This window comes from Saccoglossus kowalevskii, chromosome 5 (assembly GCF_978046115.1).
Source record: "Saccoglossus kowalevskii chromosome 5, keSacKowa6.1, whole genome shotgun sequence".
Taxonomy (NCBI): Eukaryota; Metazoa; Hemichordata; class Enteropneusta; family Harrimaniidae; genus Saccoglossus; species Saccoglossus kowalevskii.
The window spans coordinates 1,004,694-1,019,819 of NC_140645.1; the positions used below are offsets into that span (position 1 = coordinate 1,004,694).

A 15,126-nucleotide genomic window follows, 5' to 3' on the forward strand; every position below is an offset into this window, starting at 1 on the left:
AACCCCACACGCTGCCCGCGGCTTTCGTTGCGTATGGAAGTTATTTTCACGAGTGATGCGGTGTACAAATGTATCCTGTGGCCGTACTTTCACGAGCGAAGCGAATACACATCTCGAGTGAAAATAACTTCCATACGCAACGAAAGCCACGGGCAGGGTGTGGGGTTCTGTTATTATTACATATGTTCCATATTTGATTATTTCATATTAAAGAAAGAACGTGCAACAAACCGAGATGGAATTTAGGTCGGGGAACCCCATTGCCCATTAATATGTTCCAATATAAGTGTTACGCTCCAGCAGCGCATGTCAGTGTAGAACGCGCCCGGAGAACGAGTGTCACTGTTTGTTTGTGTCACACGCAACGTAATATTACCGTAATTGGTATAGTACAGGTGTGATGGTTCAAATACCAAAATGGCAACAGTAACAAAAAGACTTCCCTGGCGGCGATGATAAAATACGAACACGGAGCCAACAAATGAGGTTTCAACTGGTACTGGTATTATTATACTCTGCAAACATCAAGTACAATAACGCGGTAAAACTCCACTACTCCAATAACTAGATACTTAAACTCCAATACAATTCAACGAGATCTCCGATCTGAACTCAGTGCTGAACAACTCCCCTATATATACCCACACTGTCTATAAATAGACCATTACATCAGCATACATAATGAGTCTGGAATTTACTATAAATTTCTAGAATGTTCAATTACCTTCTATTGCCTCCTACGGTGTTCTATTACCTATTCAACCAGTTTCTAAACAAAATCTAGAATATTCCACCCAGACACAGTACGGTTCTAGAACATTCTCAGTGACACAGAAGTAGTAAATAAGTCGTACATTTGTATGCGACAGTTTGAAATTAAAATAATCAGACGTCTAATCTGAGTCACTGTCCGAATAAATAACTCATTGACGTTTAGTTGGGACTACGACAGAACTTGAACTGGACGACTATGATACACAGTTTATGTTGAAGTTAAAAGTTGTGCCACAGAATTGTGCATTGGCAAACATGCCGTGCAACTGCGGTACTCCACTGACGGGATGACTTTCGCCGACAGCGGTTGTCGCTGAGCTGCACGCTACAACTTCATGTGCGATGTTGCTTGCTGGTCGTGGATTGACTGAGTCTTGGTTACCGGTTAAAATGTTGCTCTTTTGGCATTGGTAATTTTTATTTGGAACTGAGTAACGCCGCAACGTTGCCAGCAGAAACCTGGTATCTCAATGTTGATGGTTGCGGCTGCATAGTAATCGCTGAGTTTACTGCTGGTGGATCTTCCGAGAGCCCTTCAAGGTTTATAAAACTCAGTTTCCAGGTGGTCAATATACATTCTCATTAAGTTCTCACAATCGTAGTATTCCATGTGATGTAACACCTAACACGCCAAAAATGTTGCCTGACGATTTGAACCGGACAAAAACAGCAGACGAAAATGTGTTTACAAAATAAAAATAGTTCGGTAGCCGATGGATATACCATGTTCATTTGCATAATGACAGTGAAAATACCGAAAACATTATTGCATGGGTGATATGCAAATTAGTTTTTGTCAAAATAAGTGACTGGCTGAAGGTGCCATTACTGTTGTTCAAATTTCATTTCACTCGGCAAGTATATTCATGTACCCCAAGAGAAAAATATTGTACTTCTTAATATTGTTTATTTCTGCTAAGTTTCGAAAAAACGGTACTCCCGAAAGGACTACTTTGTTTGATCTCAGACCTCATTTGCATATGAGGTGTGGAAATACCGATTTTGATTTCAGGGACGAATAAAAGTAAACTGCAATACATATGTAATAATCCATGTTATCGGCACCATCATGAATATAATATCTATTTTGGGTAAAAGTGTTTAATTTCAGAAATTATGTTTCAAAGGGAAAAATACAGCACAGTACAACACAGTCAGAGAGAGAACCTGATAACCAGGCAAGAGTTGATGCCTTGCCTTTCAAAAAGAGTGAGCCAATACTACCCTGACACAGGCGTGAAAGAGAAAATTATTATACATGTTATTTGTAATGTGAAACAAAGCATTAATTCAATGGATTATTAAACAGTTTTCACCATTATTGTGTTCTCAGCATAATATTTATAACTTTTTTGCTCTATAACATTAATTATATAAAGATATGTCTTTGATGGTTAATGGAACGTTTATTGAAGATGATGCTATGATGGTAATCGCACTAGGTTATGCCAAGTTATAATACTGTATCTATATTATTCATTTCAAGTATCAGAAAACAGTTTAATAACTTTCACTTGAGTTAAATTAAACTGATTTGAGTAGATGTGGGTAATTTTTGCCCAAATCACAGTAAAAGAAATAATTTACATACACCTACTCAGATTATGTCATTTCAAAAACACATTGTACATCCAAATACTTTTCATTTGAGAAATCACATCAAGTAGATACATGTATGTAATATTTCCATCTAATTATGCAAATTAGAAGCAGACTCTGGCTAGCGGACATCGCCTTAGGACGTTGTGTTTTCTGTGCTTGGGGCACCCTCCCATGGCAGTGGCCAAATGGCTAGCGGATTCGATCTGAACCATCTGGTTCAGTACACTACGATGCTCCAAGACCACACCCACCATCTCCCCAACAAAGAGGGTGGAAGATGTCCAGTCTGTGTCACTGAGGTAGGGACGTACCCCTGACTCAGTTTGCTGGTGAAAACACGCGTCTAAGACCGCGTCTCGTTGCACAGTTGCCCAAGCAACCCTGCCCTCAGGGTGTGATGGATGGTCTCAGACTGAGCTGGCGAGAACGCCCATGGAACGCGACCGTCCCCCTTTACCCGGTTTGCCAAACGGAAATTCGTGGTACCGGGGTCCGGGGAAGGAGCCTTGGGATCCGGTTGAGAGCATTTTGGTCTCATCCCACACTTTGGGGTCTGATCCCGAAACCACACCTCAGTAGTGGGTAGCGTTTGGTCCAGTGGAAAGTGTTGCATAAGATTTACTCCACCCGGGGGCCTTAAGCTTTACCTCCTCCGCGGCTGACCAACGACCACTCATTAACACTGTTTGCGCGCCCTGCGCCCGACTCAGCATCCGGCCGGACAGGGGGAGACGTGCCGACGGGGTTGCTTTGGATCCTGACGCCCGTGATCCCATCAGCGTTGAAACAACAGTAAGTGGTTGCCTTAGGATCAAGGGTGGGGTATATACATTGTATCACTAGGATCGATGATACTCCGCATCACCCAAACGACGTGGCTCACCAAACCGTTATGGATGGAAGACGGCGGGGGTGGGGGGTGGTGGTGTGTGAATTGTGAAACTTTTAAGCATCAGAAAAGCTTAAAGTAACACCTGCTGCTGAAAAATTGCCATGAGCGATTTCTTGGTCCCATTATATTTTTTTAATCAAAGAAAGCTTAGAAAGAACTCCCGTGTGCTGAAGAAATAGGGATCATGATGTAATATTCGGGAATATTTGAAAATGATAAACAAATTATGAATAATCTATTAAATAAGGAGCCACCATCTACACACATAGACATCATATACCTACAATAAGCCTACTTAAAAATATGCATAAAAAGTCTACACAAAATTGAAACATTAAAAAGAAAACTGAAATAATTCATAAAACATTGGGGAAAATGAAATGCAAAGTAAATAGTGAACAAATAAATGCCCAAAATAAACTTATAGGGCATTTAAAAATATTTTAGAAATTTAGTTAACACGGAAAACGTAAAGTGGCAAGAACAACTACATGTATGTAAATTTCTGACAAACAATCACAATCTAAATATCTAAAATTCAAACCACTATCAATATGTGTGTCAATAAATATTATATTTATTTATTTTTAGTTACGTATATTGGTTCGTATATCCCGAAAATCGACATGGTAAAATTACAACCATCGTACAGCTCAGTACCATAACAAATAATAATTTACTTCTCGGTACATAAAATTCAAAGTAATCCCCAACGCGTCTTATTTGTTACTGCGTATAAATTGACACTATCTGGGGCACGTCGCACGCGATGAGTACCAACCAAAAATACACACAAGGCATTTTAAGTGGCTCGAAACAAAACCTATTCGCTAATTTTCGTTTCGAAAACATCTACGACGGCTTAAAACCCTGCACCCTGTCCTGCATGTTTTTTTTTACCAGGCAGGAGACGCCGGTCAGCGTGGCGTTGCCACAGTGGTTTCCACTGTGCATCCAGTAGTTAATGCCGACATCACGGTCTATACATTCCACATGAAGCATGGTATTCAGCTTAACCATATTTTCTTTTTTTGCTCCATGGCTTAACTTAATAGGAACAGTAACTCAAGCAATTGTCAAATTGTTTTGGTAATCATCGCATGTCGATTCATGTCATTTGTACAGGGTACTCTGACACAAAAATAAGGTAAACCAGTCTACTTAGTGCTAATGATTTTGTGATTTCCCACACGAAGAACGTTCTCAGAAATAATCCGACATGCTGATCAGCACACCAATAATCGGCACCAAAATTGATCACAGCTGTCACGGTAAATTCAGTATGTTTTACGAGTTTTTTTCTCTCCAAATCCCAACATATATTTACACATGTAAGCGAATTTTGTCAGCTCTGTGTAAATAGATATTTTTACTGGGAATGTGCCCAATTTTACGTACGAGAAGCCCTTACACAACGACGTAGTCATCAACACACATAGACATCCTATACCTACTAATCGACTTGATAGCTTCGTAATTTGGAGAGGGTGGGGGGTGAAAGTGCACCATGCAAGTTTCCAAATGTGTAAAGGAAAATAAAGGAAAGAAGTACAATACAATGTTGGTAAGCGATACAAAGGAAATATCTCCTTACGGCAGCGACTTGATACAACTACATTGATGCTGGAGGTCACCATATTTGTTTTCGCGTTCAATAATACGGTGATAAATCAGGATTCAAGTACAACGAATTTACACAACATTTTACCATGAATTCGAACCTACCAACCATTTTCATATCTTCAACACTGCCATGGTTTTGGCGAGGATGAATCTCACATTCATTATTTTCTTAACTGGGCTCACACAGGTTTCAATGTTCCGTGGCTTGAATGTAATTGTACACCACACGTGAATGTAAACTAGCTTGCACAGTAATTCGTTTCACAGTCATTGAGGATATATATTTGTTTAATTACTTATTTATTTACTTATAGGATAATAAAAAATCATACATGTAATTTCTTAGACCTTTTCATAATGTAAACTGATACATACATTTCATCTTGCGGGCGTTTGCTTTGTTTTTGCACAACACACTGGAAATAACAAAATGGCTGACACCATCATAAATTGCTGGTCATAAAAAATAGAATACGCATGCGCAACATTATGCAAATTAGTCCACTCACCGATTCCTATTAGTTGTATTCATGCAATTGGGCAGAAAAAATTTAAAAAAAAATATAATAAAAAATACATAAAAAATGCTAAATTTTAATTAAAATGTAAAATAATATAATTAATTGTAGCAGCCAATCATTAGTAACATTCTTACCAAGTTATATAAAAATCGTTTTAATGCTTCTTGAGATACAGTATAACTGAAATAGCTTAAAATTCACACATTACATGTATGTGGATGAGCTCATGTCAACCAAAAACTAATCAAATCTGCGCATTGCCCCAGACAAGCTATATACATTCATTGAAATCCGAACATTGGTTCTTGAGATATTGATGGAACAGACAGACACACACACAGACACACACAGACAGACACACACACACACACACACACACACACACACACACACACACACACAGACAAACAGACACATAACTGCAAAGACTCCCTTTTTGTGTTTCGCACACAGGAGTCAAAAACCAGAACTGCCATTTAACGGCCCAGGGCGAATTTACGGCGAATCCGGTAGTATTAAATTTTTTACCATGATATGACTGAAATCAACACCCGCAGACGTTTAACACCCACACAGATCGGCCGACTTTAACCGCTGACAGAGTTCAAATCTGGCCGTGTTCGGCGGACACCCGGCTGTCTTCACTTGTGTTCGGACAGGGAGCCCAGGAACTATGATCAACCACGACGCAGTCTCTATGAGAGGTGGTATCGGCTGGTATCCAGTGTAAGAAACAGACAAGGGATGAAGGCTCCAACCAGTCCACATAACTAAAAATAACAGTCGAAAAGAAAAAAAAAAAATCTAAAAAAAATACCAGCCTGAAGAATATTGAACCAGTTCAGCGAGGCTAACCGAGTGGTAAAGTGATTGGTTGTTGACACTATCTGAATAGACCACGCCTACAACTGTGCCGTACATTCGGGCAACAGTTAATTATTCATAAATGGAGTCAATTTGTGTAGTATTCTTGATTTATTCTGCAGATATCCGTAAGATATAGGTATGGCTTTGGCGAAATTTGAAAGAACAACCAATATTCTTCAAGCTGGTATTTTTCATTTTGCTTGACTGTTTTTTCGAGTTTTAGGCGTTAAGTTTGGCTCTTCTGTTTCACCCCCTCCGGAATGTTCTACTTTCGAAGCCTAATCACAGGTTTTTCAAAAAACGTCGAAAAAACACAAGAATTAGTAAAAATGTTCCTGTTTTGGGCGGATTATTGATAGAGAATAATGTCTTTATTACAAAAATGCTGAAAAACCGCGAGTTTTTGCCTTAGTTATTTTTTTATTGACGAAAAACTGCGAACTCGGCAAATTTGGTTGCACAACTTCCCTCTATCATATACACCCAGAGACACCGATGCCAGCTGACTGTGATTCACACTGTCACTGCTTTCAATAAAAAATGTAAACTTATCTCCTTAGTTTTTATTTTTCATTCAATATTTATGTACATGTACTAGTTATTTCACAAACTGTTATTGCTGCATACTGATATAAACTAAAGATGCAATAAACTATGTATTACTGAGATTTGAAGAAATAAACAAATCTTGTGTAATAGTGCATACCCTTGTGTCACAATAACAAATCCCGTGAAAAATTTGGGTAGAATCTTGCAAATCAATTTTTTTGCATTTAGTACATCATAAAATTATCTTGGATTTGTGGCAGCCATTTTGAATTTGACATGAAAAACACATATTGCTCATTATTTTACCACATTTCTTCGTAATAATTTATGATTTTTCAATTCTACTTCAATACTATGTCAATTTACATTGATGAGATATAACTAAAAATGGCAGTGAAAATTCAAAATGGCTACCAAATTCAAAATGGCTGCCATAGAAACAGAGAATGTAGAATTCACACGTCCAAAAGTTAGGTCTTGGCCGACAATGATTCACTCAAGAGCAGCACAAGTTGCAGCAGTAGATGCTGCAGCACACAAGAATGGCATTGAAGAGGTGCAAGTAATATTTCAATGTGCACAAATTGTGCGCAGGACCATCAAACAAGCCAAGACATGGACATTTAGTGGTTCACTAGCAGCAACAAAAGGACCGTCTGAACTTGACATATTACTGAGATGGATAATACAGGGACATACTGTACCCCCAGACAGTATTACGTGCTAATGTGATTCACCTCTAACTGGTGTAGAGTTATTGTCATGTAATATTATCGGAGCACCTAAACCCAAAGCATTGTACTGAATTTCAAGTTTTCCATCATCTCAATAAGCTACTGGAGTCACAACATTGTATCACTGCTTGGTTGCTGGCACGATTCTTCTGTACACAAATGTATCAGTACAGACACTATGATCATGGAACAACCACCCACCACTGAAAAAACTACAGTTGTAACACAGTCATGTAACACAGTACACACATACTAATAAGCAGGCATCCACCAGCAAAGCTACCCAATGCGTATCTAGTATACATGAGTTGGACATGCTCTCTTACCAACACAGTCAAGTATCAGTGCAGAAACACAGACCATGGAACACCCAGACGCCAATACAGAAACTACAGCAGTAGCACAGTCAAATGTCAATGGAGATACTGACCTCCAGATCATGGTGCAGGAAGCCACCCAGGAAGCTACCCCAGCAAAACAATTTATACCTGTGTGGGCTGCTTACAACTCAATCAATGCAGATTCAATATCAGATAATCATAAAACACTTATTAATGCACCAGCCCATGAATGGTCGACGTTGACTACCTCACTCTTACAGCTACATGAACTGAATGAGCTTGTCAGAAGTAATGTTTTCCATGAACCACTGTGTGTTTGGCTTGATGTGAGTCTTTACAAAAAAGTTATTAAACTTGCCTACCTGGATCCAACTCAATTTTCAAATAAATGGATCTTGGATGACTTTGCCCAGGGCAACTTCACTGTGAAGACCAACCTTGTAGCATTTACAGCTATTGGAGTGGACCAAGCATAGGAATATGTCAACAAAGGTCACAAAGGTCACAAAGGTGATAAAGGAGTATCTAGAATAACCATAAATCCTGAAGCTCTATTTAGGTATTGCCTACATGTAAGTGCTCCTGAATTAACAAGACTATCCACTGAGTTGGAGAACATGTTAGGAGTGACAAAGTTTACAAGAACTTCACACCACCAAATGACAGACACTAAATTAAACCGAAAAGAGAAGTATATGCATGACCTTAAAAAAGTGCTATCAAACTCAAATCCATTCAGAGTGGGTGATTCAGATGATGGAACTGAACTTAAGTTGTTCAATTGGATGACAAAAGTAATACTTCCTGACATTGTAGCAGAAAACATACTTGGAACAGAATCTCGTGGAGAAAGGGCTTACAGATTGTTTGTTGGAGAATGGATTTATGGAAATAAAAATCTGTGGGAAAATATGAGCAAGGTAAAAGTTCTTGGGTGGAGTGCTGGTTGTAAGCCATTAAAAACCAACACAGAGATGGAACAGACAAGTCTACAGGCATCCAACTCACTCATGGCACGTCTTCTAGTAATTGCGAGGTCCTCAAGAGAACTTGACATGAAAGAAGTAATTAGAACATATGAGTTATCCACCACCAATCAGCAGTTAATGACATGTGATGGTAGACTACATCCATGTCAAGACAAAGCACAACTCATGCACCAGTTGAAGCGTTTACTAGCAGAACCAATAGCAAATTCAATATCTAATAGCACAAGTACAGAGATTGCTGACCAGACGTATATTCTGTTTGATGCAATGGCAGTAAATCGGTCATCAAGAATTGTAATGACTTTGTCAAACAGTTTGTTAAAGCAATTTAAAGGAAGTCGCAAGGATATATATGCACATACGTTGTATTTGATGACTACAGTGTTCAGTCTTCTCTGAAGGATGCAACCAGAAAGCTTCGCACAAAAGAAAAGTTGCAACAGCAGCCATGTTACAAAGTAGAAGACACAACTTCTATAAAAGATTTGGGCACTTTTCTCAGTGGTACTAAAACAAAGGACCAGTTAACCTTGTACCTTGCTGAAAGAGCACTTCAATTCATTAGTTATTTCGTTGACATGTCAAGGTGTCTATTCAAATCAGCAAAAATCAGATATTGTAGAGGTCCAGAGCACTCAGGAAGAGGCAGATACCTTACTTATACTTTATGCTGCCGAGGTTCGTGGCTCTGGGTTAAATGTTCACATCTATTCCTCAATTACGGATGTGATGGTTCTAACAATATCTACACAGCCCAGCTTGGGTTCAGAAGCATCATTGATCATTGGAACGGATGAAAAACGACACCTTGTAAGACTAAAGCCTATCTACAATGTACTTGGGAGATGCAAAGTAGCAGCATTGAGAGGTCTATATGCAATCAGTGGTTGTGACATCACTGGTCACATTCATGGCAAAAGCAAAAATACATGGTGGAATGCCTTCCTTACAGCTAGTGACAATGTCAGCAGTGCCCTCTCTGTCTTAGGTATTGACGATGAACCCAGTGAAATGGTACTTAAAGGATGCAAAGAGCTTGTATGTTAGCTGTATAAAACAAAGAAGTCCTTACATACATAGGCAAAGGATGCAGGATGGTCTCACTTTCTGGCACTGAAGGCTAATCAGGGGACTGAAAAACTTCCACCAACACAAGGTGCCATTCATGAACATACACGAAGAGCACACCTGCAATGTAGGATTTGGCAGCAGGTTCTTGTTGCTAAATCACAGAAACTTAAAGCCACTGTGCTAGGTTGGTCACGTGAGCCAAATAATGAACTGATGCCAGTTCTGACAAGACTTCCTTCAGCATCAGAATCACTAGTTCAGTTAGTCAAAAGTGGCATGCCAATGTCATGGACGCTGCACGTGTAGACAGAACGATGTCAATTGCACTGAAATGTGCATGTGTGAAGCCAACTATGAAAAGTGTAAAAACAATACACAAGTAACACAAGACTCTGACTCAGAATTTGCTTCAGAGACAGAAGAAGATTGACTAAATAAAGTGATATCATTACACAGCCATATACTTTTTATACTTTTATATGAAATAGTAACATACTATATTATTATGTTGTAATTCCAAAGGTACATGTACAGCCATTTTAAATTTTACAGCCATCTTAAATTATATAAAAAAAAATCTGTGGTATAACAGAAATTGGCATGCTTTAGAAAAAAGATCTATACAAAGATATATTAAAGACAAAACATGTGAAATAACTGCGCAATAGATGATTTTCACATGTCCTATTTCAAGATGGCCGACACTGTAACAAAATGGCTGAATCGCAATAACATTTGTATGTAATTTCATGATATAGAAAGTGATTTTAGTATGGTTGAAGTCAAGTGGTTTTACTATGGTAGACACAAATCTACTAACCTGAAATGGTCTATGATAGTTGGCTGATTAAATTTTGCAATAGTATCATACCTGGATATGGCAGCCATATTGAATTTGTATGGCCATTTTGAATTAAGCAGCCATCTTGAATTATTTTTATCCATGTGCATTAACCAAGAATTCATACAGCTTTGAGAAACATGGATTATTACAAATTATATTATACCAGTATAAACACAAAATTTGCATATGCAATCCATGGTATATTGGCTGATAATGCACGGCTAAACCAAATGGCCCTGGAACATGAATTGACTACAGGTTTAATACGGAAATACATAAAACCGGTATTATTTGATTTTTAGGGAAATATAGTGGTTGAATTTTAGAAGAATATTAAAAAAATACAGAATTAAAAACATCTGAAAAGTTATATAACTATAATATTGCTTTTTGTCAATGGTGGGATCCAAGTTGTGAGCGTCGGTCGTTGGGTTATTGTCGTTCGCCACACAAACCTAAACCACCGTCCCTTAACACCGTGAGGTGCCTACACGAACGCCAGAAAGCTATGTTCTCAGTGTTGTTACTTTGAGATGGATTGCGAACTTCCAACAAAAAAAACATAATCTTTAAGTACAACCGGCGTCTGGTAGCGGCAGCTGACAAAATTGTAGTGCACCCGGGTAATTGCCATCTGTTTCAAAAAACACGGGACAACGCAGGATTCGACGACGATATATGGTATTGTAATTCTTCACTATGAGTAAATAAATTACAGGAGATGATGAAGGTAATTTCGAAAGCTACAGATTTGTGCCGAGTGTACACCAACCACTGTATTAGAGTGACGGCGTGCAAAGTCTTTCGGCCGGAGTTGAGACAAGGCATATCATGTACGTGTCACAAAAACGATGCAAAAATCCGATCTTACACCATCAAACTTACCCCAGAACAACGACAAAACTTGTCAGTCATACTGTCACAAAACTTGGTTATACCAAAGGTATCCAGGTCAGATGTTGGAACTGAGGTCGCTGTGCCGGTCGCCGTACATGATACGCCGCGTACCGCTGAACGTCATATATCCAAGTAGTATGATGAGTCACAAAACCGGTTTATTTCACAACTGTACTTTCAATGGGCAAATTACAGTCCAAATTGTACAAAAACCAGAATGAAAACGTGGAAAATCCGTTGTTTAAATGATCCAAACTATACACGACCCTGTATTTCAAATCGTGTTGTGCGTCAGTAAAAGGTCAGAATGGTCATCCTTTGTTATGCTAATTTGTGTGTTTACGCTGTTCTATTCAACGTGGATATGTAGTTTTTTTCATGTGGAATAAAAATTAGTTTGTATTCAATTTGAACTGTGTTGCGCATGTAATTTTTGGATGCATTCAGCATACAACTACATACTATTTTTATAAATATTCATGTTCAAGGGCCATAATCATGATCTTTTAGGAGATGAAAGTAAACTCTTTTTTTACAAGTTTTATCGAATTGTCAATATACTGGTATAATATAATAGCAATAACCCCCCGCCGAAGTTGGGTATACCACTTGATATTGCACAATTCACTCCATATATGCACTCGCCTGCGGCTCGTGTATATATGTCGTGAATTGTGCAATATCTCGTGGTATACCCGCCTTCGGTAGGGGTTATTGCTTAAGACAAGTAAAATGGAAATCAAATATGAAATTTCGAGGAAAATGTGGTTTTCGGGTGACATATTTCAAGATGGCCGCCAACATACTAAGATGGCCGCCAAAAAAATGTAAACCATATTTTTTTTTAAATGTTGCTATGTACTTAGTAAAATAAAATTGGTTTACAAGATTCTGCCAAAAAATTTCACAAAAATACACAAGGGTATGCACTATAACCGGCTAGTCAAACTTACATGAGCAGATAAGACCATAAAAAACAAACCGTAAATAATAATGTTGATCCCTTGCATAATTCTTACCCTGATCTCTTTATAGAAGGTTTAGTTTTCTTCTTTTTCTTCTTTTTCGTCGATTCATTGTCCCCTGACTCTAAATAACGTTTTAGATACTCTTCTTTACTGAGCGCAGCCATTTTAACTCCCACAATGCATTCTATTTCACCTTTGACCTTTAACACGAAGGATTTATTGTCGTCACCAGCGATTACACCTGGGGTATGTGATTTTCCTCCCCGCTGGCTACTGCTGATGGAGATAAACTAAGTAAGATTTTTTGTTTTCGTATCATTTCTCTGAGGGGTTCGCACATTACTATCAGCTAAAACGGCAACATACAAAGACTGCTGGAACATGTTGCACAATATTATCGTAATCGTAATTATTCGTAATTGTCAGAGCAAATAAACAACATGCACATCTGTCATCACGTCCACGATTTTACGACAAATTGATTTTCACCAAGTATCAGTGATTGAAGCAATAATGTAAAAGTTGACCTAACTGAGTACAGTTAGTGTCCCAGTACGCGAGCACAATACGCGACTGCTTTCTCCTCAACCTGGCGATCGTTGTAACCAGTCTGAGTACATCATTTCATGATTTAATTATTACACTCCTTGTTGATTCCTGTTCACGGTAAGGCGAAAATTTGTTTTTATTTTGGAAGCGATAATCAGAGTTTAGTGATCGCTTATTAGAACACCGTTTGTGGTAAACTGAGGATAAGTGCCCACATACTTCAGATTGAAGTTGGGCGATATCACAATATAGATATCTTAAATAGAACATGTCCTGTCTGTGACTCCAATGAAATTGAAGATGAAGCACACTTCCTCTTCAATTGTAATCTGTACAACATTAAAAGAGATGCTTTGTTTGAAAAATTTATCCGGTAATAATTTATTTTGATTTATTATGCTATATGTAGAATAGAATAGAATAGAATAGAATAGAATAGAATAGAATAGAATAGAATTCTTTATTAATACCGTAAAGATAATGTGACATTTCTTTTTTGGTTAACGAGTTAATAACGTTTTTACATAGTTGAGCGAACATAAAACTATCCGTGAATAGTAAGACAATTTACAATACGTAGGAATATGGCATATGTTGTTTATTTATGCCGGTAATGTATTTCTTATGTTGTAACACTCTTCGATGTACTTTATGGTTTCTTTGATTAGTGAAGTGTTCTTAATAATAATAATAATAATAACTTTATTGCATCCTTAGAAGTACAAATGTTCTATTGCTTTACAGCAATAAATATATAAGTGATTAAAATAATATCAAAGTATGATAACGTAAAAAAATAGAAAAAAAAAAAAAGAGTCAAGGTATTATATCCAAAGAAAGCTCATTTCTTAAAATAAATGATTTATGTAAAAATAACCCTATAGGTTTTATTTTATTTCTGTCATTACCAGACTGGTACTTTTCATTAAATATGTGAATTTTTACAGGTTGGTAATGTATGTTATAGTCAAAATCCCGTAGTGGATACGATATCAATAAAGGTTATCTGTTACCGTAACGCCATAAGTTACAGCCTGTCGTCATTTTGCGGTATTGCAGTGGGTATTTTCATTTCATATTAGAAAATACAAATTCCAAATAAGGAGCGATTGCATGCATGAGCGTCCTTTAATAATAAAAACAAACATGGCGGCCCCCAGGGTTTGACCACACAAAGTTTGATAAATCTGTTCATTAACCTTTTTGGATTTCGGCATTCCCATCATGTATCATTGGGAGGAAAAGATGTATAATAATAATAAGGTTACTACAATGATATCACAAAGTATGCACTCAGACAGTACGTCGTTGCATGTGCGCCGTTCGTTTCTCTCGGTGTACCGTATTCATGCATACTTTTTGGTATCGTAATAACCTCGTATTATTATTATTACTACTGGATCTGCTCTAAATTGGCCCATCCAAAAAATCACCCTGAGCAATTACACCGCTGGTGGGCTCTTATTTGGGGGTTCAAAATTTCAAAAAATGATCATCAAATATTTGGTTGGGACTTCTATTTTCATTGAAATCTCCACCTACATGTACACCGACTTTGGACCACCCAAGACGAAATAAACTAGTGCAGAAGCTAATCTAAAGCAAAGCATTCTATTGAAACGATTGATTCATTGTTCCCTGCATAATCTAGTTTTTACAACCGAAAAAGACCATACATGTATATTTTGATACTTTTATATATAGATTTAGAAGCTCAGCACAATTCTTTAGCCGGCAAATCTTTCTATAGTGGCATATTCAATGTTCTTTTATTTATTGGATAGCTTAAACCTAGTTGTAGTTGATGGATTGGTTTATTGTGCTTCTTTTATATTATATACAGTATACATATCATATTTTTCATTCACTTTTTCCGTTCAAAATAAAGTTGGCTTTATTGATTCA

The 15,126-nt window shown here is 37.7% G+C and overlaps 2 protein-coding genes across 2 annotated transcripts in view; one reads left to right on the forward strand and one right to left on the reverse strand.

The window, feature by feature from the left end:
• Positions 1-12,914, reverse strand: part of LOC100377203 (BUD13 homolog) — a 36,902-nt gene extending 23,988 nt beyond the window's left edge. The window contains exon 1 of the mRNA XM_085499038.1: positions 12,724-12,914. Within this exon, the coding sequence (XP_085355164.1) occupies positions 12,724-12,836 (113 nt within the window). The 5' untranslated portion in view covers positions 12,837-12,914. The remainder of the gene's footprint in view (positions 1-12,723) is intronic.
• Positions 12,870-15,126, forward strand: part of LOC144360400 (activating signal cointegrator 1 complex subunit 2-like) — a 275,599-nt gene continuing 273,342 nt past the window's right edge. Inside the window, exon 1 of the mRNA XM_085499036.1 lies at positions 12,870-12,966. The gene's annotated coding sequence lies outside the window, so the exon portion shown is untranslated. The remainder of the gene's footprint in view (positions 12,967-15,126) is intronic.